At 43.8% G+C, this 25,162-nt stretch overlaps 1 protein-coding gene across 1 annotated transcript; it reads right to left on the bottom strand.

Moving 5' to 3' along the window:
* Positions 1 to 12,664: 12,664 nt before the first annotated feature.
* LOC101067213 (cyclic nucleotide-gated cation channel beta-3-like) lies at positions 12,665 to 24,961 on the bottom strand. The gene is made up of 15 exons (XM_029843141.1): positions 24,258 to 24,961; positions 22,448 to 22,501; positions 19,522 to 19,540; positions 19,242 to 19,282; positions 15,093 to 15,179; positions 14,953 to 15,017; positions 14,762 to 14,884; positions 14,480 to 14,621; positions 14,252 to 14,411; positions 14,074 to 14,171; positions 13,914 to 13,997; positions 13,690 to 13,808; positions 13,436 to 13,588; positions 13,212 to 13,352; positions 12,665 to 13,112 (listed from the first exon to the last, which is right to left on the bottom strand). The coding sequence occupies exons 1-14, from the start codon at positions 24,714 to 24,716 to the stop codon at positions 13,214 to 13,216; spliced, it is 1,743 nt and encodes a 580-aa protein (XP_029699001.1). The 5' UTR covers positions 24,717 to 24,961; the 3' UTR covers positions 12,665 to 13,112; positions 13,212 to 13,213.
* Positions 24,962 to 25,162: the final 201 nt, after the last annotated feature.

Here is a 25,162-nt window from a genome sequence, read left to right as displayed (position 1 = left end):
TAAAAATGTACCTTTTCTGCCCCCAATAAAAGAGTTCCTCTGTGTTCTGACTTTTATTAGCACACGGGCACACAGGAACTCAGGCAGACAAGGAAACACAGGAAATAGTCCGTTCTTCAGGCTCAGGGCCCACACAAAGTCTATGGGTTGCAGGCTCGGGGAGTGGGTCAAGCAGAGATGGAATGCGGAACCAAGGGGGAAGGACGTAAATCCTCGGAACTGTGCAGTTCCGCTGACAGTGGGCAGGAGTGACAGAAAGGGGCTTACAGGAGAGGAGGCTGACGATGTAGCGGAGCAGACTGGGGACGAGCAGCAGCGAAGTTGGGGCCAGGTGGAGAAGTCAAAACCAGGCGAGCAGACAGGAACCAGAAACGCTGAGGCAGAAGTCGTAGTCAGGGGCAGAAAGCAGGTAGGTTGTCCAGGGAACAGGCGAGGCAGGCAGAACGAAGACAGGCAGGGTCGGTAACGGGGAATCCAGCAGGGAAATAACGCTGGAAAGTCTCACATCAAAGCAGAAGAACAATCTGGCAAAGAGTGAGAGTGCAGGGGAGGCTGATAGCAGGGCTGATTGGGAATGAGCTGCAGCTGTGCTGCAGGTGAGTGGAGCAGAGGCAGGGGGACAGGAGGGAACTGGGGGAATGGGGCTCTGACAAACGGTGATCTATATGTACCTATATGTAGCTATAGCGTCATTGGCCTCCACTCCAGCCACTCCTGGTAGTTCCTCAAAAACACTGAGTTTCTAGTGGATGCACAATCTGTGGAAGCCAACATAGAAACTTCTGAAGAGCCAAAGTTCTTGCAACAAAAATATAGTCCCCAATTAGGTTGTTTTGTTATCACACAACCCCGTCCCCATTATCTTAAGAGAATATAAAAGAATGAGTGGAGACAGAAGAGAGAATGAGACGTTTTTGGCGCGTGTCGCTCTTGATTTTGTGTTTATTTTTGCAGTAAACCTAAAGGAGGCCTTTTCACTTTATGTTTGATTGCATTTAAGCTGATATTCCATTCTTGACATCTTTAAATTTACAGTATTCATGGGAGATTTATTTGGTCATTTTGCTTCTTTTTATTTACTATTTCCCAAATTTATTATTTGTTTTTATTAGATTGCAATAAATCATATAACATTGAACAGACTGACTAAAGTCAAATGACCTGCGGTTCCCACTGATAGCCGTCATTCTGATGGGTTTTTGCTGGTTGCAGCTGAAATATTCCAATGCTCCATGTCACAGATACAGTAAATACTAAACCCTAAAGATTCTGAAGGCATGATGTAAAATAGTAACGTATAATACAGACATTTGAAGAGACAATTAAGAGAATGTTTTCATGCTTATAAGAGTGGCCGAGGAGCCATTTAGAACTTTATAAAGATGCATTGTGTGATACCAGGAACTAATTTAACTTCAAGGAGAAGCTGCTTCTGCTTTGTCGACCATCGACTGATCTCCTGAAAGTCCACCACCGCTTTTTAAAAACAGAATTTTTCATCTATGGACGGAGTAGACGGCAGATGTTTCCACAGATGCTCTTCACCAGTGGTCAGTGAGTGATGCAGCAGATGAGCGGGAGGTGACTGGCTTCTACCAGCTACTGAATCAATGTCTCCAGCCCATAGTGTGGATTCTCTACGAGAGCAGACAGCAGCTTCAGCTCTGAATCCTGCAGATTGTTCTGATCCAGGTCCAGTTCTCTGAGATGGGAGGGATTGGACCTCAGCGCCGAGGCCAGAGAGTCACAGCTGATCTCTGATAAGCTGCAGCACCTTAATCTAAATAAAGAAGGGAAACTTTTATAAGGTTATAAGTGAAACCAGTATTAATCTGAAAGGTTAATCAAAGGCATGATCTGTAAATATTCAATTTAGTTACAGGATAAAAAATGATAGTAATATGTAATTACCACAATTCCAACCTCTCAGGTTTGCACTGTTCCAAAGGAGAATATATATTGTTCTGGCCCTCACTCATCCCAGGTTCTCCCCACCTCTTTCCCCCCATCTCATCATGGAGATCCATCTCACCTGTGGCTCATCTTTAAAGGCACAACCTGTCTTAGATGACTTCCTGTCTCCCTCACCATCTCCCTCCTCGTTGGCTGGTGTCTACCAGGCACCCTCACGTAGTTTTGTCTAATTTTGGTTACCATCTATCGGCTTTTTCATTGTCCTTAAATCAATTTATCATGAATAAGTGGTCCCCGTGTGGCCCTCCCTCCTGAAGGAACTGGGCACAACACACACACTCAGAAAGTGTGAGGACCCTCGGATGGAATAATGGACATTTTTGAGAATGGTGTTTACCTCAGAGTTTCCAGTCGGCAGTTTGGAAAGTGGAGAAAACCACAGAGCAGCTTCACTCCTGAATCCTGCAGCTGGTTCCGACTCAGGTCCAGTTCTCTGAGATGGGAGGGACTGGACCTCAGCGCCGAGGCCAGAGAGTCACAGCTGATCTCTGATAACCTGCAGTAGTCTAATCTGAAAAATGCAGGATAAGGTTATACGGTGCAGGTCTGCATGTTATCTGCGTCAGTACTAAACCAACGTTAGTTCTTAGTTGGGTCAGACCTGAATTCACGATATTACAAGGAATTTTTTTAATGTCGTGCATCACAGCAGTGTTGAGAACAGCCTCACTTAGCCATCTTAGCAGCTGGTATATAGGTAGAAAAATGAAGACTGACCTGAGCGTCTCCAGTTCACAGTTTGGACTCTCCAGTCCAGAACAGAGCCGCTTCACTCCTGAATCCTGCAACGTGTTGTAGCTCAGGTCCAGAACCCTCAGATGGGAGAGGTTGGACTTCAGAGCTGAGGCCACAGAATCACAGCTGGTCTCGGATAAACTGCAGCTACTTAGGCTAAAATAACAATTATTTTGAGAGAAGACAAATAAAAATCAACATGTACCAGAGCAAAACACAGCTTACAAGCAACAAACCTCTGGTCCTGCACCGGCTTATCTGCCGTATGTTCGTATTTTGGGTTCTTTCAGGGCGGTTGGACAAGATCTACACCGTATGTAAAGTGTGTGTAGGTCAAAATACCTTCCAAGTTTGTGAGACCACATTTCTCAATAGCACTCAACTCTTGTCAGGAGTTGGGACAAAGCGACCCACTCCTGATAGCTTGTGGGCGATGCTGCAGCGACCCTGCAATCCCTACACTCTCTGGTGAAACCAAATCAAAGGTTTTAGACACTGCTGGATGCTGGAAGGGTGGCTATAGTCTGGACGCATAGTTCCCCTGACTGCACATTTCTCCAACAATGATTGGCAGCTGGTGTCACTTGTTCTCCAGATGAGAGAAGGAAAGAGAGCCACCCCACAGTGTGTTTGATTGCCCCACTGCAAGCTCAATGCTGCCAGAAAACATTGCAGGAGCATCAATTCCCCTCAGGGCATCAACAAGGACCTCAGGAAAAGGTGCAGCTGCGACCTACTAGAGACAAGCACACTGAGCTGAGATTCAAAGCCCTCTCCTCCCAAGAGAAGAGCTTGTTTGTTGGAGGCTCTTCTGGGCGATACCTGGTGCCACAGCTCCAGCTCAGCCCGTCTCTGGAGCTGAGGTGGAGCTTAGCAAGTTTCATGGTTCTCCACCACTTCCTCTCGCTGAGGACCTTCTCAGCTGGTGGTTTATGCTCCACCTTCCAAGTTGAGCAAGTGATACTTCTGCATTCCTGCCACCAGTGTCTCTGCAGAAAGAGTCTTCTCTACTGTTTTATATTATATTATAGAAAATTAGGATTTTTGTTTGATGTCTTAGATTTTGTTGACTAATTGCAGGTTTTTCTTTAATAACATAGAAAGATTCGATTAGAAGAGCAAATGTATCATTTTATGAACTACTTCCACTACTATTATATACACATACTTCCATATTGTCTTAGATTGCAAGCTGCATTTATTGCATCGTTCATAGAATGTCATATTTGTGAGGAGAAAAACTCAAATAAGGTCATTTTCTTTAATGATCATTACAAAAGAAGGAGGCGATGAACAAACAGATTTATATAAATAATTGTGAAAACGTCTGCATGGAAACATTTTTAAAATGGTTGCATTGTGTAGAATCGGTGTAGAATCAACTTGTTGACTTCTGATTTGGACTCCAATGGAAGTGAGGTGCAACAATTGTGGATGCTGAAAGCTTCAGATCTTCATGAAGGTTTCTGTGGTTGGACTGACCTGCTGCCCCTTTAAGAGGGAGGCAGGTTTGGGATTCTGGCTGGAATGAAGCCACCTAAGATGAGAATGACTGCAGGCTTTCGGTACCAAGGTTTAACAGGGTGCTCACTTCACACTTGGGCTTTTCTCTTTTTTGGGATGGTTTTCTCAGTAGAGAAGGGGCGTGGCACACTGCAGCAGCTTTCTTTTTGGGGTTTCTAGTTTTCCTTCTGATCTTTAAAAGACAGGAAGAACCATTTTTGATTGGTCTGAATGTTTGGGCGGTTTTGCGGCCAGCCTAAAATAAAACAAGACAAATCTACAACTGATACTTCCTTTCTAGTCATTGATGACCATCCTCACATGGGACAGATTTCCACAACCAATTTAATACTGCAAATCTGTCCTGTGTGGTCTTTTTTCCGAGAACTGTAACACTACGTTTATAACAAAGATCAAACATGTAAACATTTATTGTCTAACTAGTTACACCTGGGAAAGTACTGGATCATCTCTGACTGACCTGAGAGTCTCCAGCTTACAGAGAGGATCCTGGAGAAAACCACAGAGCAGCTTCACTGCTGGATCCTTCAGCTTGGCCCCACTCAGCTCCAGAACCCTCAGATGGGAGGGATTGGACCTCAGCGCCGAGGCCAGAGAGTCACAGCTGTTCTTTGATAAACAGCAGTCCCACAGCCTGGATAAGGAATCATGGCAAGAAATGATCTCTTATTGGAGGAAAAGTCATATTACACTTGCTCAAAATCATTATTTTATTTTATTTCATTATTTAATCAGGGCCCTTGGAGTCAGGAGAGCTCTGGCCCCCCACTGATAAACTGGGATATTACAGCAACACCGTAGTTAAAAAGTATCGATAAAATTGACTTTCAATGGCTCATTTAAATTCATACTACACTTCTCTTCTGCAAAAGTCAATGGAGTTTATCTTGAAGCCTTTCATTGTTGAGTTGTTATGTCGAAGATAAAAGAAAGCTGACCTGAGCGTCTCCAGCTTACAGAGAGGATCCTGGAGAAAACCACAGAGCAGCTTCACTGCTGGATCCTGCAGATTGGTCTCACTCAGCTCCAGAACCCTCAGATGGGAGGGATTGGACCTCAGCGCCGAGGCCAGAGAGTCACAGCTGATCTCTGATAACCTGCAGCGCGACAACCTGGAAAAGCAATAAATGGGGCAAATAAAAACACATTTCTAAATATGAAAATGAAGAGAAAAGCAGAAAACGTAAAGAAATTTAGAAAAGACCAACAGAGGCCTCCTGACCTGAGCGTCTCCAGTCTGCAGTTTGGATGCATCATTGCAGAAGACAGTAACTTTACTACGGCATCTGTCAGGCTTTTGTTCCAGCTTAAGCTCAGCTCCCGTAGATGAGAAGGGTTTGACGTCATTGCTGAGGCCACAACTTCCCAATGACTCTTTGAAAGAAAACTACCAGACAGTCTGTTGTGTATGAAACAAAAATAGTGAGTCAAACTTTGGGATTTCTCATCAACTTATCTGAGAATCTACCTCAACACAAATGTAGCTCATTTCCTGGAAAAGCTAAATTCAACACCATAGAGCAACAGTTTGAACGACCATCAGATCTGAAATGCAACTGAATTATTCTTAACATTTGTCTTATTTTAGAACAGCTCATAATTACTCAATATTTAAAATGATTGTAGCAAATGGTTTAAAGAAACGTGCATCTTTTTATCTGTCTATCGGCTCTTTGGATATTTTGCATTTCATCCAATTTGTACGATCGTGCGTCAAGTCTTAATTCAGCGATCCGATCGATGACATCAGAGTCTCTGGTTGCATCGATTGCCCTCAGCTTCTGTTATATCTGCCTGTTTTCCTTCAAATCATTTTCACTGCACCTTTTGTTGCTAGTGATGAAGTTGCCACCTAACGGGTGTGGAAAGGGTCAAACAACTTTGTGGGTCACATAAAGGCTCCAAACGGAACCGCCACAAAGACCTAAAACACCCATTTAAACCAACGAGGCCGGCTGTTTTTACGTTGAACAAATGAAGCAAAATAGTCACGTGTCATTAGTTCAAATGTGTTTTTCTGTCGTTTGAATACGATGTTTACAAACAAACAAAAGTTATTTAATTACATGACAGTAATTTCATGATAGTAAGTTAACTTGTGGCTCCTATTATTCCTGCCTTATGTTGGTTTGTCTGGATTGACCTTTGAACTTATATCCAGCCAGTGTTGAACATTTCTGAATTAATTTTTGTTTTTTTAATTTATGGACGCTGCAATGGAAATAAAGAATTGAAGGAATGACCACTGGAGGGGGTATTGCTACCTGACATGATCGACTTGGTTGATTTAAACGCCGATGTCCGGCCCCAAAAATCTTTACTTACTCGACCTTCCTGCAGTTCCTCACAGCTGGAATCAGGCGACGTCGTCCCTCCTCTGAGGTGTTGTACTGCTGCAGGTTCAGCTCATCCAGAACCTCCTCTGACATCTGCAGCAGGTAGGCCAGAGCTGAACAGTGGATCTCTGACAGTCTCCTCTCTGATTTCTTCTCTGACTTCAGGAACTCTTGGATCTCCTGATGGACTGACTGATCCTTCATCTCCATCAGACAGTGGAAGATGTTGATGCTTCTGTCTAGGGAGATTTCATCACTGTTCACCTCCTTTAGGTTGTTGAGGACCTTCTGGATGGTTTATGGATGGTTCTCCATTTGATCCAACAGTCCACCCAGGATCCTCTGATTGGATTCCAGAGAGAGACCATGAAGGAAGCGAACAAACAAGTCCAGGTGGCCATTTTTACTTTCAAGAGATTCCATTAGTGCTCTCCTGAGGAAGTCATCAAGAGATGTGGCTGGATCGTTATTTAACAACCCAGCAAACCGGAAAAAGTCGTTTGGTTTCAAATATTTTAGGACAGACTCAATAATCCTTTTATTCTTGATGGTGTAAAGGTGGAACATGAAGACGGCAGCCAGAAACTCCTGAATGCTCAGATGAACAAAGCAGTAGACTGATTTCTGGAAGATCACACTCTCTCTTTTGAAGATCTCTGTACAAACTCCTGAGTACACCGACACCTCGGGGACGTCCAGTCCACATTGCTCCAGGTCTTCTGAGTAGAACATGTTTCCTTTCTCCAGATGTTCAAACGCCAGCCACCCCAACTTCAGAAGGAGTTCTTTATCAGCCTCAGTCAGTTCCTCTGGTCTCTGCTTTCCTCCATACTTCTGCTTCTTCCTCTTTATCTGAACCATCAGGAAGTGTGAGTAGAGGTCAGTCAGGGTTTTGGGCAGCTCTCCTCTCTGGTCTCTGGTCATCATGTCCTCCAGAACTATAGCAGTGATCCAGCAGAAAACTGGGATCAGACACATGATGTGGAGGCTCCTGGAGGCCTTGATGTGTGAGATGATTCTCTTGGACAGATCTTCATCACTGAACCTCCTCCTGAAGTACTCCTCCTTCTGGGAGTCAGTGAAGCCTCGTACTTCTGTGATCCTGTCAACACACGAGGGAGGAATCTGATAGGCTGCTGCAGGTCTGGAGGTGATCCAGATGAGAGCTGAGGGAAGCAGGTTCCCCTGGATGAGGTTCACCAGGAGCACGCCAAGTGACGATACTTGTGTGACATCAGAGATGACCTGATGGTTGTTGAAATCCAGTGAAAATCTGCTTTCATCCAGGCCATCAAAGATGAACAGAAGTTTCCAGACAGTCAGATCTTCTGCTCTGATCTTCTGTAATGTTGGATGGAAAACATGAAGCAGTGAGAGAAGACTGTGCTGCTCATCTCTGATCAAGTTCAGCTCCCTGCATGAGAGCGGAAGCACCAGACTGATGTCTTGGTTCTCCAAACCTTCTGCCCAGTCCAGAATGAACTTCTGCACTGAGAAGGTTTTTCCAATGCCGGCGACACCGTTGGTCAGAACCACTCTGATGTGTCTCTGTTGCTCAGATAAGACTTTGAAGATGTCCTGGCACTTGATTGTAGTGTCCTGGATGTTCTTCTTGGAGGTTCTCTCAAGCTGTCTCACCTCATGTTGTGTGTCCACCTCCTCACTTTGTCCCTCAGTGATGTAGAGCTCTGTGTAGATCTTGTTCAGCAGGGTTCCACTTCCTGCTTCATGAGTTCCTTCAGTCACATGTTCACATCTTCTCTTCAGACTGATCTTATGGCCTTCTATCACCTCCTGCAGATCACTTCCTGAAAATAAGTAAACCAATGATTTCCATCTATAATAAATCATCAACACAACTACAAATTCATGACATCACAAGTTCAATTTCATATTGAACAATTTTACTTTGTTTGGGCTTCATTTCAGCATCTCCAGATCTGCTTCCAGATTGTGAACAAGAGGACTCTCCTGGTGGAGCTGACTGGTCCCAGTTTGATAGGATGTGCTCCCCCCTCTCACTATGAAACACATCTCTATTAGTCCTTTGATTTATAGGATGAAAAAACCTGATCAAGACTCAATATTGTTCCAGCATTTATGTCTGAATTCATCTTTCAGTTTAAACATGATTCTTGTTTCTAATCAACAATATTCTCATTAAGTATGTAACTATATGACTGTCTGAGGTTTAAGTGTTAAACATCTCCAATAATAAACTCACAACCTGCTGCTGTTAATGTAACTAACAGCTGCCACACAAACACATCATCACGCTTTAGTTTTCTGACATTTTGTCTGAACTTCTGAAGTCTATCATTCCATGTTTGGACCGGTCACTCTTCAGGGACACACAGCTGGGCACTGCGGACTCTGCTCTGTCCTCGTCCATCCTGAGGAAACATCAGAAATATAATGAGACTGTGATGAAGGTAAATAATCTGTAGAGGTTGTAGTTAAATAATCCCAATTCACTGCATTTTTATCAAACAGGAACATTTCTGATCAGGGGGCTGTTCTTCCCAATCACACCTCTCCAGGTCTCACTGTCGCTGCCAACGTGAGCATTGAAGTCACCCAGGAGGACGAGGGAGCCCCCAGAAGGAGCACTCTCCAGCACTCCCTCTAAGGACTCCAAAAAGGGTGGATACGCTGAACTGCTGTTTGGGCCACAGGATCCGTCCCCCCACCAGAAGGCAAAGGGAGGCTACCCTCTCATCCACCGGGGTAAACTCCAATATACAGGCACTGAGCCGGGGAGCAACATTTTCTCTGAACTTCTGAAGGTTATTGGTCCATGTTTGGAGTGGTCACTCTTCAGGGACACACAGCTGGGCACTGTGGACTCTGCTCTGTCCTCGTCCATCCTGAGGAAACATCAGAAATAGTGATGAGACTGTGATGAAGGTAAATAGTCTGTAGAGGTTGTAGTTAAATAATCCCAATTCACTGCATTTTTATCAAACAGGAACATTTCTAATACATTCTGGATAACAACTGAATCAATAAATCAGTGATGTCTCTGTATAATTTTCATGTTTTCAGAGTTTAAGCTGCTTTTTTTAACTGTTCCCTGCAGTGAGAAAAGAAATGGCACCTTTTCCAGCCCCTCATCCTGCAGCACTGAATGTGCTCTAAAGTTCTTTCCAGAGCAAACGTCTCTGCACTTGCAGCAACATGTTGTAGTCATGGATCCGTGAGGAGAACCGGATACAGGAAACGCCCTGACTTTGATCCCAAAAACCCAACTGGTGGCCAACGGTGGTCCGGCAACGACGGGGACGCTGGTCCATCGGGCCGACAACACTGGTTTTCCACAGGCCAACATGGTGAAAGGACTGTCTTCAGCTCAGCTTTTAAACTGTCACAAAATGTCGCTCTTCCTGCTTCGTCTAAGGAGAATACTTTCACTCTCACTTTTAAAACCTAATCAACAGCTTTATAGCGTATACATTACTACCATTAAAGCATTCTGGGAAGGTTTAAAGTTCTTTTAGGATCAGTAGCAAAGACCAGAAAAATAAACTAAACTTCACTTAGAAAGACTTTTCAACTATAACTAAAGTCAGACTATAAGAAAGTTAAATAAGAACTATTCATTTATAATGCATACTGATGTTTTGTGCTAAAACTAAATCTTGATTTTATCTCCAAACACAAATGTCAATTCTTTTCAATAATACTCTTCGTTTACTCACCTTGTCGGTCTTCAGTCTTCCTGCTTAGTCTGAAAGGAATACTTTGAAAAACTGGTTTGTTGGGTTCCCAGTTTCTGGGACCGTTGTTGCTGGTGTCTACCTGCAGGGGGCGTGGAGGAGCCGCTCATCAGCCACAGCTGGCCCCGCAGACACACGCACCTGCGGTCTCTCTTCAATCTCCCGTTAGATTTAAGGACAGAACTCCCGTCTGCCAGCGGCGGAGTGTTTTCGTCCTCATCGCCAAACCCTGACTTCTGTGGCTTGACTATTTTGGAGAGTTTTCCGAGCGGACGTGTTTTGGGCTCTCTCGAGGTCTCTCCGCCTCTCTGTGAACGCGGACCGAACTGTTCTTGTTCACTTTAAAATAAAGACGCTTTTCGGACACCATTCTCCACCATTATTCAACCTGGTTAAATAAATAAGATTTATGATGCTTCACAGATTTTGAAAGACTTGTAAAAGCAGCATATTTCTGCAGCCCTGGAGTCCAGGAGGAGCAGCAGAGGTCAGAATGTGTCGGAGCGCGTTTAACTATTGTCTGCAGTTCCAGGCGTGTCCACCGGGTGGCGGTAAAGCATCACATGATATTTCTCCTTTTTGGAACTTCTTCAGCTATTTTTGATTAATTCAGATGACGACTGAAACTGTCAATGACCAACAGAAAGTTCGTCCATTTTTCTACTGTGTCACATTTTCATTATTTATTGTCATTTTTGGGTCTAAACTGGGGCAGATTTGTGAGCTGTTTTGCTTTTTCTGTGGACCAGATGTTCCAGGCAGGTTCCATCATTGGACACAGACGGAGACAGGTCACGTGACAACAGTCAGCCTTTAGTTCTTTATTACAGGAGGATCTGGTTTATATACAGACACGTATCTGCAAAGTACTAAAAAGTCTACATACACGCACACGCGTGTATTAAGTGTTTATACACACGTGTGCGCGTACATGCACACTGTATATTCATATAATAACTGTTAGTTTCTAAAACACCAAAGTAGAGTCACTGAGGCACGGCTTCACCTCCTTTACACCGAGGTTTCACTGAGCAGGTGTGATGAACTGTTGCAGAAGGAAAAGCATGGAACATGTTAATAATCGGACACAAAAACACTCAGGTTTATTGTCTGGACCTCGCCATCCCTTTGGGGAGGATCATCTCATTCTTCAGCTTTGAACTGTCAGAGTTCAAAGGTTTCATCCTTCCACAAGACCAGAAAACTTCCGCCCAACCTTCTGACCTCTAGTGTCGTATTTTCATCTCTTCAAAAATGATCATGTTCAACATTTTGTCTTCCAAATGAAAAAGAAAAAAAAATCTTCCCATCTGAAATTCAGGGCGAGACAATCCGAAAAAGGCAACTATCTCCAAATCTGAGCTTTCTGAGCGACTGATGTGAAGCTGGTGAAACCAGTTTGACGACCATTGTGAAACCAGGAGCAGTGTAAATGAGGGGGGGGGGGGACAGTGAGTGGATGCTGCATTCATCAAACACACAATAGTCAGAAGAGAAGAAGGAAGAACAGAAGCCCGTGTTCCTCAGTGTTGGTGTGGAGATGCCTGTTTGGAGGAGCAGGAAGCAGGCTGGACTCTTCCAGCTGGCTTTAATGCCACTTCTCTTCTGAGAACCTCCCAGCAGCTTTCTCTCCACCATCTTTTTACGCTGAAGGTTTTTGATCATTTCAGGCCAGATGTTCTTGGACTGAGGTTAAAAATGTTTGTTCTTGTGCTCGGAGCGAACCGACGATCCTCTAAAGTCAGGCATCCTAAAGGTGGATGTTTTCTGAGGCGTGGAGGCTTTAAAGTGGCGCTTTTACCCACTTGTCCTCGTTCTGTTGGAAACTTGATACAAAAACCTTTTCTGGAGCTTCATGTTCTGCTTTTTTGAAGGAATGAAATGGTTTCATCAGCGCTGCCGGGGGCTGAGCAGGCTTCATAAATCTGAAGCTCTGAGATCCTTTAAAGATCTCCTGGAATCAGCAGATGGGGGTTTGATCAAAAACTGTAAGAATCAGTCAAGCTATCAAATCTTGACTCAGTCCAAGCGTGAACCAGTCCATCCAGAGCTGATTATGGCTCAGCCAGGAGGAAAGCACGGCCTGGGGGGGTTCATATGGAGCAGGCACACTCTGGCTCTATTGCTACTGAAAACAGCCCTTCAGCACAGCAGCCTGGAATACAGTTCTGGAGAACACCTGTTCCCAACAGAACCTGTTTAAAACGGGACCAGTAAAGATGCCCGGCGTGACCACGACCACGGGGAGAGAGGGGGGGCAGAGACAGGCGGTAACGCCGCTGCCCACCGATTCACCTGAAACAACAAAAACCCCAGCAGCTTGGACCCAATATGGCAGCGTGTTCCTCAAAAACGCTCCTCAAACTCTCCCCACAGCTTCATTGCTAAACAGGATTTGGGTTTTTTTGTCCGTGCTAAATGGAAAGTGTTTGTCCTTTGGTGGTCCAACAGGACCACGATTTGGATGGATGGATGATTTGATGTGACGTGTGACGTTTATTGGAAGATCTGCTTAATCTTCAGGCTGCTCGGGTGTTATCAATATAAAATAACACTGAAATGTAAAAGTTGTCCCCCCCGTCTCTCTGCAGGCATGTCAGTCCTGCCAGGTTGGACTCTCAGTCCATTGGACACAGTTCAGAGCAGAAACAGGACACAGGAACAACAGATTTGGCTACAGTCTCTGACCTTTCTGTCCCGACTAGCGTCTAAAACATTAGTTCGCTGCAGGCGTCCCTTTTCCCCCTCTGGTGATGAGAGTTTTTAAGATGATATGTGATTAAAAAGTGGGATGTAGATGACGTAGGTTCTGCTGCTTTGCACTTTTCTGTGAACAGAAGAAAAAACAGGCATGGTGTTTCCTGCCGAAAGAGCTTGAATATTTGGTCATCAAACGACCTCAAAAAAAAGAAAAAACACAAAGTACCTTCAGTTTTTCTTGAGTCGCCCAAATACCTTCAGCAACTTTGGTGTTGGAGGTTTTGTTTCAAACAGAAATGCACCTTTGGGCTTTTCCTCTTTCTTTGCATCAGTTTTAGCTGGTGCAGCCTTGGCCTTGGTCAGTTTCCTACACACACACACACACACACACACACACACATTTACACATTGAAAGTGGGTGTGGTTGTTCTGGCACTTAAACCGACTCACCTTCCCTTCCGAGCCAGAACCTTCTGGGACTCTGGGTAATGGATGAGGATGTCAAACAGGTCTTTCTTCTCCAGGACAAACAGGTTAGCAAAGCCGTGTGCTTTGACATTAGCTGTGCGCCTGTTCCCTCCATCTTTGGCAGACTGCAGTAAGCTGTGATGGAGCCAGAGGACACGTGTGCACGCTACGGGATGTTAGCTACGGGTGGGTGATACTTGGACTGAATCCAAATCTTCAAGCCTCTCAGGACACACCTGATTTCTCCAAAGACGCAGCCCGCCTTCAGAGTGACGAAGACGATGCTGTTGTCAGGTCCTCCCACCACCTGCACCGCTCCACCCTTGATGATGTACATCTCTTTACCGATGTCCCCCTGCAGGGGAAAATAAGCAAACCCTCCATGTAGATGAGACTCCTGTGTTGTAGAACGAGGGTAAAGCTTCTGCTGGCGTTGAGGAACATCGACCACGTGACTCACTTTCTTCACCACAAAGTCGCCTGGTAAATAGATGATGGACTTGAGCCTCAGTAACATGTCCACCAGCATCTGCTGGTCACAGCCCTGATGGAAACCACAGGTATGTGAGTCTGAGCTGCACTGGGACTGCTGGTGTGTGTGGGAGCCCCGGAGGAGCTACCTTGAACAGGTCGATCTTCTGAAAGGTGGCCAGGTTGATGTCCACGGCGATGGCGGTCCTCATCACCAGAGGCACCTTATCCAGCAGCTCAGACTCGTCTGATCGGGGCGCAGCAGACTTTGGGTCATCACGTGTTCTGATTCCTGGAGATGGAAACACTGGAGGCTTCCTGACTCACCCAGCATGCCTTGAGCCGTCCAAGTGTAGTTGTACCACGTCTTCACCCTGTTCTGGACCATCTTGGGGATCCTGTTGGTGTTCATGTAGGCAACACAACCGTCCATGGAGGCCCTGAAGTAAGTCTGACCCGCCGTGGCCGCTCCTATGACGTCTCTCATCTGAGAGGAAACGGGACGATTGAAACGTCGTGAAGACGCGGCTCAAACATTTGGAACGTGACACCAACCTGCCCGATCAAGCTGGAGAACACAAAGACGCCGATGAAAAAGTTGGACATCTGAAAGGTAATCTCAAAGGTTGTTGTGGGCTCTGGGAGACCCCCGATGTTGATCAGACTGCGCACGGCAAAGTAGTAACAGCGCAGGTACCTGTGGAAGAACACGGCCTTTCACACATCACGGCAGAGGTTCAGCACCCTCAAACACACCTGATGTGAGAGGCTTTAAGCCTTAAAGCTCAAATCTTTACACTCATGCCCACGGATGATCAGCGGAGATGGAAAACCTACGCTGTGCCGTTGCCGTCGTACACCCAGGTGGTGGTGGCGATCCCCTGATGCTCCGAGGCCACGAAATAAGCACAGGCGTTGAGGTGAAGCATGAAGAGCAGGTATCCTGTAGTCCGAGCCACCCTGCGGGTTAAACACAGCCCAGATGTCTGGAAATGCCTTTATTTTAACCTCCAGAGGACTCAGAATACCTCCAGATGTAGGCTTTGGCCATGACGTTCTCCAGCCGATCACTGAACTCAAAGAAGGACTCGACCTGCAACAGACAAGGAGAACGTTGGGGAATGTTTCCACGTGTGTCTCGGGTGACTGTGGGGCGGCTGCTGCGTACCCGGACGATGCGGTTGAGTCTGTAGATGGAGGAGAACTCAAAGTTCAGACAGAGAAGGTCGAATGGGAGGATGCTGAAAATATCAGTCTGACAAAACAAACATTCAGGGCAGAAACAGAAGCATTTCCAATCATTTGCATATGAAATGGGAACATATGAAACAGTTGTAAGGTTGAAACTGTGGTTAATACTAAAGCTGGACCATCCACTGTGAGCGGAGCTCCAGACACACGGAAAAGAAATGTTACAAAAAGAGGAAATCAACAAAAACACTGAAGTCGACTCCATCTCATCTCTTGGCCGAATCTTATTCCAAAGCAGCGTCAGAAGTGTTGAACCTGCAGTTTTGGAGCCGGTGTCGCCCTCTGCTGGACACGGCAGCACATTACACAAACCATCTACTCAACCACTGCTGGAGAACCAGCAGGGGACCAGTTTAAAGCCCATCACCCTCCAGGCTGAAGAAGCTGCACGTGCTGGGTCCGAAGGAAAAGCATGGAACATGTTAATAATCGGACACAAAAACACTCAGGTTTATTGTCTGGACCTCGCCATCCCTTTGGGGAGGATCAACTCATTCTTCAGCTTTGAACTGTCAGAGTTCAAAGGTTTCATCCTTCCACAAGACCAGAAAACTTCCGCCCAACCTTCTGACCTCTAGTGTCGTATTTTCATCTCTTCAAAAATTATCATGTTCAACATTTTGTCTTCCAAATGAAAAAGAAAAAAAAATCTTCCCATCTGAAATTCAGGGCGAGACAATCCGAAAAAGGGAACTATCTCCAAATATGAGCTTTCTGAGCGACTGATGTGAAGCTGGTGAAACCAGTTTGACGACCATTGTGAAACCAGGAGCAGTGTAAATGAGGGGGGGGGGGGCAGTGAGTGGATGCTGCATTCATCAAACACACAATAGTCAGAAGAAAAGAAGGAAGAACAGAAGCCCGTGTTCCTCAGTGTTGGTGTGGAGACGCCTGTTTGGAGGAGCAGGAAGCAGGCTGGACTCTTCCAGCTGGCTTTAATGCCACTTCTCTTCTGAGAACCTCCCAGCAGCTTTCTCTCCACCATCTTTTTACGCTGAAGGTTTTTGATCATTTCAGGCCAGATGTTCTTGGACTGAGGTTAAAAATGTTTGTTCTTGTGCTCGGAGCGAACCGACGATCCTCTAAAGTCAGGCATCCTAAAGGTGGATGTTTTCTGAGGCCTGGAGGCTTTAAAGTGGCGCTTTTACCCACTTGTCCTCGTTCTGTTGGAAACTTGATACAAAAACCTTTTCTGGAGCTTCATGTTCTGCTTTTTTGAAGGAATGAAATGGTTTCATCAGCGCTGCCGGGGGCTGAGCAGGCTTCATAAATCTGAAGCTCTGAGATCCTTTAAAGATCTCCTGGAATCAGCAGATGGGGGTTTGATCAAAAACTGGAAGAATCAGTCAACCTATCAAATCTTGACTCAGTCCAAGCGTGAACCAGTCCATCCAGAGCTGATTATGGCTCAGCCAGGAGGAAAGCACGGCCTGGGGGGGTTCATATGGAGCAGGCACACTCTGGCTCTATTGCTACTGAAAACAGCCCTTCAGCACAGCAGCCTGAAATACAGTTCTGGAGAACACCTGTTCCCAACAGAACCTGTTTAAAACGGGACCAGTAAAGATGCCCGGCGTGACCACGACCACGCGGAGAGGGGGGGCAGAGACAGGCGGTAACGCCGCTGCCCACCGATTCACCTGAAACAACAAAAACCCCAGCAGCTTGGACCCAATATGGTAGCGTGTTCCTCAAAAACGCTCCTCAAACTCTCCCCACAGCTTTATTGCTAAACAGGATTTGGGTTTTTTTGTCCGTGCTAAATGGAAAGTGTTTGTTCTTTGGTGGTCCAACAGGACCACGATTTGGATGGATGGATGATTTGATGTTGAGAATAAAAACAGCTGAAAATGGAAGCGGAGATGTTTCAGAGCACCAGAGTTCAGAAAGAGTTTCTAATCAAACACCGCCTGTTGGGAATGATGAATGGATGAATTTTTATTTAATTTAGACTAATTCAGACTAATTTTAACATCCTTTATGCCAGTTCCATAGAGCGTGCGCGCACACACACTAGCAAAGATGATATCCAAACAGCCAAATAAATGGGAGTCAAAAGAAATCATTTAAAGCTCATATGTCAGAGTCAAGGTCGAGGGTTTTCTATGGCCCCCGGGATGATATTGATTTATTATTAGAACCGGCCCGCAGGCTGCAGATGTTTTACACAGGCCAATACTACATTTCCCACAATGCAACAGTGACAGTCTGAGCGGGAGGTGGCTTCATTTCATTATTTATCAGTAGTCATTAGCATAACAGCAAAAGTGAACTTTCAGATACCCATAAAATGGCAAAACGGAAGGTGGACACTGAGAACCGGGGGTTCAAACAAGGTGGGAGTGGGAGTACATGTTCACGGAGGCAGCTGGGAAACCTGGGTGTCTTCTGTGTGGAGAAAGGGTGGCGGTAATGAAAGAATATCATCTGAGACGCCATCATGAAGCTAAACACGTGGACAAAGACAAGAATATGGACATGGAACAAAAGCTACAGAAGGTTGAGGAATTAAAACCAGGCCTCAAATCTGGACAGGCTCTGTTCAGAAAAGCCAAATCTCAAAGCGAGGCTGCTGTCAAGGCCAGTTTGATTCTGGCAGAAGAGATCGCTCAATCACCCCGGCCATTTCCAGAGGGGGATTTCATCAAACACTGCATGCTTAAAGTTTGTGAGCAAGTTTGCCCAGACAAAAGGCAACTCAGGAGTTCCTCAGCTCAGAGCCGGACCCCCAACATTGATGAACTCGTCCAAAAGATGAGACACCACCAAGTATCAGCCTCAAACAAGTGAACATTAAGGTGCAATAACACATTTACAATTATTACTCAGCTCAAGTTTAAAAGTTCAATATTTTTCACTGCTCATGTGCCTTTTCCTTGAAGAAAGTGTTGTTTTTGGTTCATAGATTTTTGCACTTTATGTTATTGTATTTCAATCCAATTATGTTCCAAAAATATTTCAGTTGAGTGAATGATAGAAAATTGCTGTTATAATGTTTTTCTTTGAAGTAAATTTAGCCCACTTTTGCTAAATGAGAAAATCTACTGATGGTGCCTTGAATAATACCGCTTCATTCATTTAATGTTCATGTTATGGGGATTTTTATAGAAAGCAAATTTGTCTTTTGTGCCTCTTGAAAATTAAAAATGACTGACAGAGCCATAAGAAACTATTGCTTTATTTATCTGATCATATTGTAAAATATTTGATAAGTTTTCAGTTGGTTCAGTTTGGTTCACTAGACTACATGCGGTCATTTTAAAGTTTTCCAATGAACATTCGATCAGTCTGGCTCTCGGCTTGGAGCCACATTTTTTATTTGGCCCTCCGTCCATTTGACTTTGACACCCCTGATTTAAATGAATCAATATGTTTCCATCAGTGGTTAAAAATCCGATGAATGTGATCATCAAAATGCACAAATTCTGTCTTAAATCAGTATCAGCCGTCTTTGTTCATTTAAATATATCGAGCATTGATCCAGGATTAAACGTTGCTGTTGTCCAAGATTACTGACTGATCCATGATGTGTAACAGATTTCTATTATATCGATTAACATGAATGTTTGCATTGAAATTTGACAGAAATCTGCAGAATGTAAACTGTATAAAAGTTCACTTTCACAGAAACAGTTGCAGTCTCATTATGGGCTGTAACTGGAGGAGCTCCAGCTTATGTCATTAGAATCTACATGATTCAGTTTATTCATGCTTTTAGTGCTCTTTTGACTGAATTTTACCAGGTAAAAATGTACCTTTTCTGCCCCCAATACAAGAGTTCCTCTGTGTTCTAAGAGTTTAAAGAAATTTAAAAAACTTAAAAGGAAGCCAGATTTCCTTCAAAAGCCTGGTTTGACCAGCAAGTCTGGCTCATTTGCAGTTATTGATGAGCTCTTTTTCTGTGATATCTGCCATTTAAGTCCGAAAAAGCTATTTAAGGGTCGTTTTCCTTCCACTTCTCAATCATCGACGTGTCCAACTTCACAGGACCTGCCCAAAGGTTCCCGTTTCTGTCATCCTCGCAAAAACGGACTAAAAGGACGCTTCTCCGGGTCATCCAGCTCACCTTGTCCAGGCAGCTCACTTTCTCTGTCGGGTAGACGATCTTCCCACAGCGGGCGCACTGAGGGTTCATCCTCGGAACCTCCTCCGCGGTCTCCTCCGCTTCTTTAAAACAGATATAGTTGCCGTCGCCGGCAGCCGAGCGCCACAAGTTCCAGCAAACGTTTGACAACCAGCAGCGACGACAAAATATAGAGATACAAGTCAGTAGGAGACAGACGGAGCCTCTGTGGACGCACGAAGGAGCCGCGTCCGGGCTGGAGACTCGCTGATGTTGCGCTGACCACCACCGTCAGTGACAAGCTAGCGAGAGTTAGCTCACGAGACCGGAAATTAGCGACAGAAAACCGGAAGTAAACAAAGGAGCAGACAACTTTGCGTTAAAGTTTCATTCAAATATGCAAATAAAGAGTCAAATAACAAATACATTTAAACTTAACAGAAAATATAAGGACTCATCAACTTTATTTGTACCCAAAATGTAGTTTCTGTCATTACATAAACTTCCTCATGCAAATATTTCGACAGTATGATATTAAACTATTAGCATTACACAAATGTAATTTAACTTATGCCAAAAAATACATGTAAAAATATTTCGATCCTCAGTCACATCACATAAAGCAGATAAACACATAAGGAAACAGAGTAAAGTTTCAAATTAAAAAAAAAATCAAATCTAAGTTAATAGAAAAGCGCATAAAAATTAAATTGAGAATTTGTGACTGTGAACTGCGCAATCCCTTGCTTATTCTAAGCGTATTCTTTTTATTTTAATTATTTTCATTTACACTATTCTCCACAATTATTTCACTTAGTTAAAAAAAATAATTTATGATGCTTCTATGATGATTTTGAAAGACTTGTAAAAGTCTTCTTTTCACTTTATGTTTGATTAAATTTAAGCTGATATTCCATTCTTGACATATTTAAATTTACAGTATTTTTTACAATATATCTACAGTATTTGGTCATTTTGCTTCTTCTTATTTACTATTTCCCACATTTCTTATTTGTTTTTATTAGATTGCAATGAATCATATAACATTGAACAGACTGACTAAAGTCAAATGACCTGCGGTTCCCATCGATAGCCGTCATTCTGATGGGTTTTTGCTGGCTGCAGCTGAAATATTCCAATGCTCCATGTCACAGAGACAGTAAATACTAAACCCTAAAGATTCTGAAGGCATGATGTAAAATAGTAACGTATAATACAGACATTTGAAGAGACAATTAAGAGAATGTTTCCATGCTTATAAGAGTGGTCGAGGAGCCATTTAGAACTTTATAAAGAAACATTGTGTGATACCAGGAACTAATTTAACTTCAAGGCGAAGCTGCTTCTGCTTTGTCGACCATCGACTGATCTCCTGAAAGTCCACCACCGCTTTTTAAAAACGGAATTTTTCATCTATGGACGGAGTAGACGGCAGATGTTTCCACAGATGCTCTTCACCAGTGGTCAGTGAGTGATGCAGCAGATGAGCGGGAGTTGACTGGCTTCTACCAGACATGTCTCAATGTCTCCAGCCCATAGTGTGGATTCTCTACGAGATCAGACAGCAGCTTCACTCCTGAATCCTGCAGCTGGTTCTTACTCAGGTCCAGTTTTCTGAGATGGGAGGGATTGGACCTCAGCGCCGAGGCCAGAGAGTCACAGCTGATCTCTGATAAACTGCAGTCCTTTAAACTGAAAAATGCAGGATAAGGTTATAAGGTGAAGGGAAACTTTTATAAGGTTATAAGTGAAACCAGTATTAATCTGAAACATTAATCAAAGGCATGATCTGTAAATATTTAATTTAGTTACATCTTAAAAAATGATAGTAATATGTAATTACCACAATTCCAACCTCTCAGGTTTGCACTGTTCCAAAGGAGAATATATATTGTTCTGGCCCTCACTCTTCCCAGGTTCTCCCACCTCTTTCCCTCCCATCTCATCATGGAGATCCATCTCACCTGTGGCTCATCTTTAAAGGCACAACGGCTGTTTCCGCCTCCACACCCTCGTTCCCTGTTCACTACTCACTACATGGGGGACATGGATTGAGTGAACTACGTACTGCACTCAATTTAAAGTTAGTATTCAGACAACGGCGTCATTTACGGTGCACGTAAAGTGACGTCATGGTGTCGCATAATAATTACGAACTGGTCGCCGGGAAAAGTGGCCAGGTCCATTTAATTATTTAAACCCATCAGAAATACATTCAGCGGTCATTTTTATGAAAATGCAATATTTTACCCTATAATTAACTTTATATAGTAAAATTAAATATTAATGTCAATAATAATACAATAATAATTACTTATTACCTAAAATAATTAGTGTCCCTTGACATTTTCAAGCCAAGATGTGATGGAACATTCTCAAGTCATATTCTGCTGTAGTGAAAACATTTAAGAAAGTAATTTTTCATCAAAAAATGGATCAAAGCTACTTTTCATCTTTGTAAATATTCTTTTACTGAGATTCTGTCGCCTGGTGAGGAACAGATGATTCCGAAGAACAATTTTAAGTGAGGGGGGGGATCAGTGAAGAATGATTGATATTTTTTTACACATTTGTGTTGTAATATTTTAAGATGATCATATTGGACCCCTACTGAAAAAAAAATCTTATTTCCAAAAATGTCATATATCAAACCCCACAGTAGGAATCACATTTCCGAGTTAGGGTGCTCGCTTGTACTTTTCGCAGTGCATTGTGGGATACATTGAGTGCACTACATAGGGTACAGCGATGCTCACTAACAATTTGGACACTATTTCAAAATGGCGTCCACACTATTGAGTGCACTATGTAGGGGGTGGTTTCAGAAACAGCCAACCTGTCTTAGATGACTTCCTGTCTCCCTCACCATCTCCCTCCTCGTTGGCTGGTGTCTACCAGGCACCCTCACGTAGTTTTGTCTAATTTTGGTTACCATCTGTCGGCTTTTTCATTGTCCTTAAATCAATTTATCATGAATAAGTGGTCCCCGTGTGGCCCTCCCTCCTGAAGGAACTGGGCACAACACACACACTCAGAAAGTGTGAGGACCCTCGGATGGAATAATGGACATTTTTGAGAATGGTGTTTACCTCAGAGTTTCCAGTCGGCAGTTTGGAAAGTGGAGAAAACCACAGAGCAGCTTCACTCCTGAATCCTGCAGCTGGTTCCAACTCAGGTCCAGTTCTCTGAGATGGGAGGGATTGGACCTCAGCGCCGAGGCCAGAGAGCCACAGCTGATCTCTGATAAACTGCAGTTCCATAATCTAAATAAAGAAGGGAAACTTTTATAAGGTTATAAGTATAAATTTTTCATCAAAAAATGGATCAAAGCTACTTTTCATCTTTGTAAATATTCTTTTACTGAGATTCTGTCGCCTGGTGAGGAACAGACGATTCCGAAGAACAATTTTAAGTGAGGGGGGGGGTGAAGATTGACGATGTTTTTTTACACATTTATGTTGTAATATTTTAAGATGATCATGTTGGTCCCCTACTGAAAAAAAAATTCTTATTTCCAAAAATTTCAAATATCAAACCGCACAGTAGAAATTACGTTAAAAAATGTATCCCATCAGCCTTTACGGCTGGGGGCTAGGGTGGATACATTTTCTGAGTTAGGGTGCTCGCTTGTACACTACAGTACTGTTCGCAGTGCATTGTGGGATACATTGAGTGCACTACATAGGGTACAGCGATGCTCACTAACAATTCGGACTCTATTTCAAAATGGTGTCCACACTATTGAGTGCACTATAGGGCAGGGGTGTCAAACTCAAATTCACAGTGGGCCAAAATTAAGCAGTGAAGTAAAGTCACGGGCCAAACTCAATATTTATTGAAAAATTAACTGCAACTGATATGTAATGTTTAACCTTTTCATATGGAAACAAACTTTAGTTTTGCTTAAACACAGAATCTGGAACAACCAACACTTGATATTACAAACACATGAGAAATTAAATTTGAAATAAAAGACACATCAGTGGTATTCATTTCTTATTTAAATAAATAAATAAAGTATGTCTCTCCCCATATCCTTTCAAGTTCCTTTTTAAAGTAAATATTTTTCAAAGCCAACAACAAAAGAACCAAAAATAATGTCATTCAATAACAATCCAACATTTCAACTATTAACAGACCATGCCTTGCAGTAGAAAAAGTGCATAAGAAACAGATATATTCAAGCTCAGTTTGCTACACTCTGGTTTACTCTGCACATCGGTCTAAGCCAGATACCTGGCATCTTTTCTTAGATGCAAGTTCATTAATGTCTGGGGTCAGGCTCTGAGCTGAGGAAAGCCTCAGGACGGAGTGAAGGTGTTCATCAGTGAGTCGACTTCTGTCAGGTGTTTTGTTCACCTTCATCATAGAGAACAGTTGTTCACATAGATATGTGCTGCCGAACATTGAGAGCATCTGAGCAGCTCGGGTGCGTAATTGAGGCATTGTGTCTGGGAGGAAACATGGAAACCGCGCAGCACCAACAGTCATGTTTTGATTTGAGCATGTCATTACATTGGAGTTCAATTAGCTCCATTTGGAGGCTGGTTGGTGCGCTTTCCACGTCCATCGCAAACGGGTTACTGAGCAGTTCAAATCTCCCTTTCTGAGCCTCAAAGTCGGCAAATCGCCGGGAAAACTTGATTTGGGGATGAACTTGATTTTTTCAGCAAACTGTGAGCTAGGCAGCACGGCAGGAGAGATTTGCTCTGCCATGGTTTGGCAGCACGGAAAATGACCCAAGTTTCCTTGCAGCATCTGAGTCTTCCACAGACACAACTTAGTTTTAAAGGCCCTCACTGCTGCGTACATGTCTGTGATGATGTGGCCCCGTCCCTGAAGCTGCAGGTTAAGCACATCGAGATGGCTCACACTGTCAGACAGAAATGCAAGCTCACACAGGAACCTTTTATCTCTCAGCTCTGTTGTGTCCTTCCCTTTGTTTTCCATAAACTGACAGATTTCCTCACGTAGCTCAAAACATCTGTTCAGTACTTTTCCTCTGCTTGGCCATCTCACCTCTGTGTGATAGGGCACATCTCTGTATTCCAAATCCAACTCCTCCAGAAAAGACTTGAACTGCCGGTGATTCAAACCTTTGGCTCTTATGAAGTTGACGACTCGTTTCATAGAGCTCATAACATGTTCCATTTGCAGAGCTTTGCCACAGAGCGCTTCCTGATGTGTGATACAGTGATAAACTGTAAGTTCACCTGCAGCTTCCTCCTGCATCTTCTCCTGAATCCTGCTGACCAATCCACTCTTTTGACCGCACACCGCGGGTGCACCATCTGTCGTCAGTCCCACAAGTTTATCCCAAGGCAGGCTCATTTCAGTTATACATTTGGATACCTCTTCAAAGATATCTTTTCCTGTGGTGGTGCCATGTATTGATTTTAATCCTAAAAGTTCCTCTGTGACGCACAGGCTCAAGTCTACTCCACGGATGAAGATTGACAGCTGGGCAGTATCAGACATGTGGCTGCTCTCATCCACAGCAGGGGAGTATGCAATAAAATCTTTTCCCTTTTTTATTAGTTGTTCATGTAGATTAGTGGAAAGCTCACACACGCGCTCAGCCACGGTGTTTCTGCTCAGGCTCACATTTATAAATGCTTTTTATCTGGCCACACGATGTCGCAAACTTTGACCATGCACTTTTTGACAAACTCTCCCTCATTACAGGGCCGGGCTGATTTTGCTATCTCTGCTGCCACAATAAAGCTAGCCTTTACAGCAGCTTCACTTTTTGATTTTACTTTCAGGAACATAGACTGCCGGCAAACCAGACTTCTTTTCATCTCCTCCACCTTCTGCAGCTTCTGCTTTACGTCCAGGTCCTTGTACTTTTCATAATGTTTTGTTTCATAGTGTCTTCTTGTTATATTCTTTCGTTACAGCCACGTTAGCTCCGCACACAAGAC

This window comes from Takifugu rubripes, chromosome 10 (assembly GCF_901000725.2).
Source record: "Takifugu rubripes chromosome 10, fTakRub1.2, whole genome shotgun sequence".
NCBI classification, from domain to species: domain Eukaryota; kingdom Metazoa; phylum Chordata; class Actinopteri; order Tetraodontiformes; family Tetraodontidae; genus Takifugu; species Takifugu rubripes.
The sequence above is the reverse complement of the archived record's forward strand: the minus strand, read 5'-3'. Positions and strand labels throughout refer to the sequence as shown.

Excerpts from the sequence above, each read along its gene's own strand:
- LOC101067213 (XM_029843141.1), bottom strand. The coding sequence starts at position 24,716 with ATGTCTGATACTGCCCAGCTGTCAATCTTCATCCGTGGAGTAGACTTG. Across the intron at positions 14,885-14,952 it reads GCCAAAGCCTACATCTGGAG|GGTGGCTCGGACTACAGGAT; the intron begins GTATTCTGAGTC and ends TTTAACCCGCAG. Across the intron at positions 14,412-14,479 it reads TCTCCAGCTTGATCGGGCAG|ATGAGAGACGTCATAGGAGC; the intron begins GTTGGTGTCACG and ends GTTTCCTCTCAG.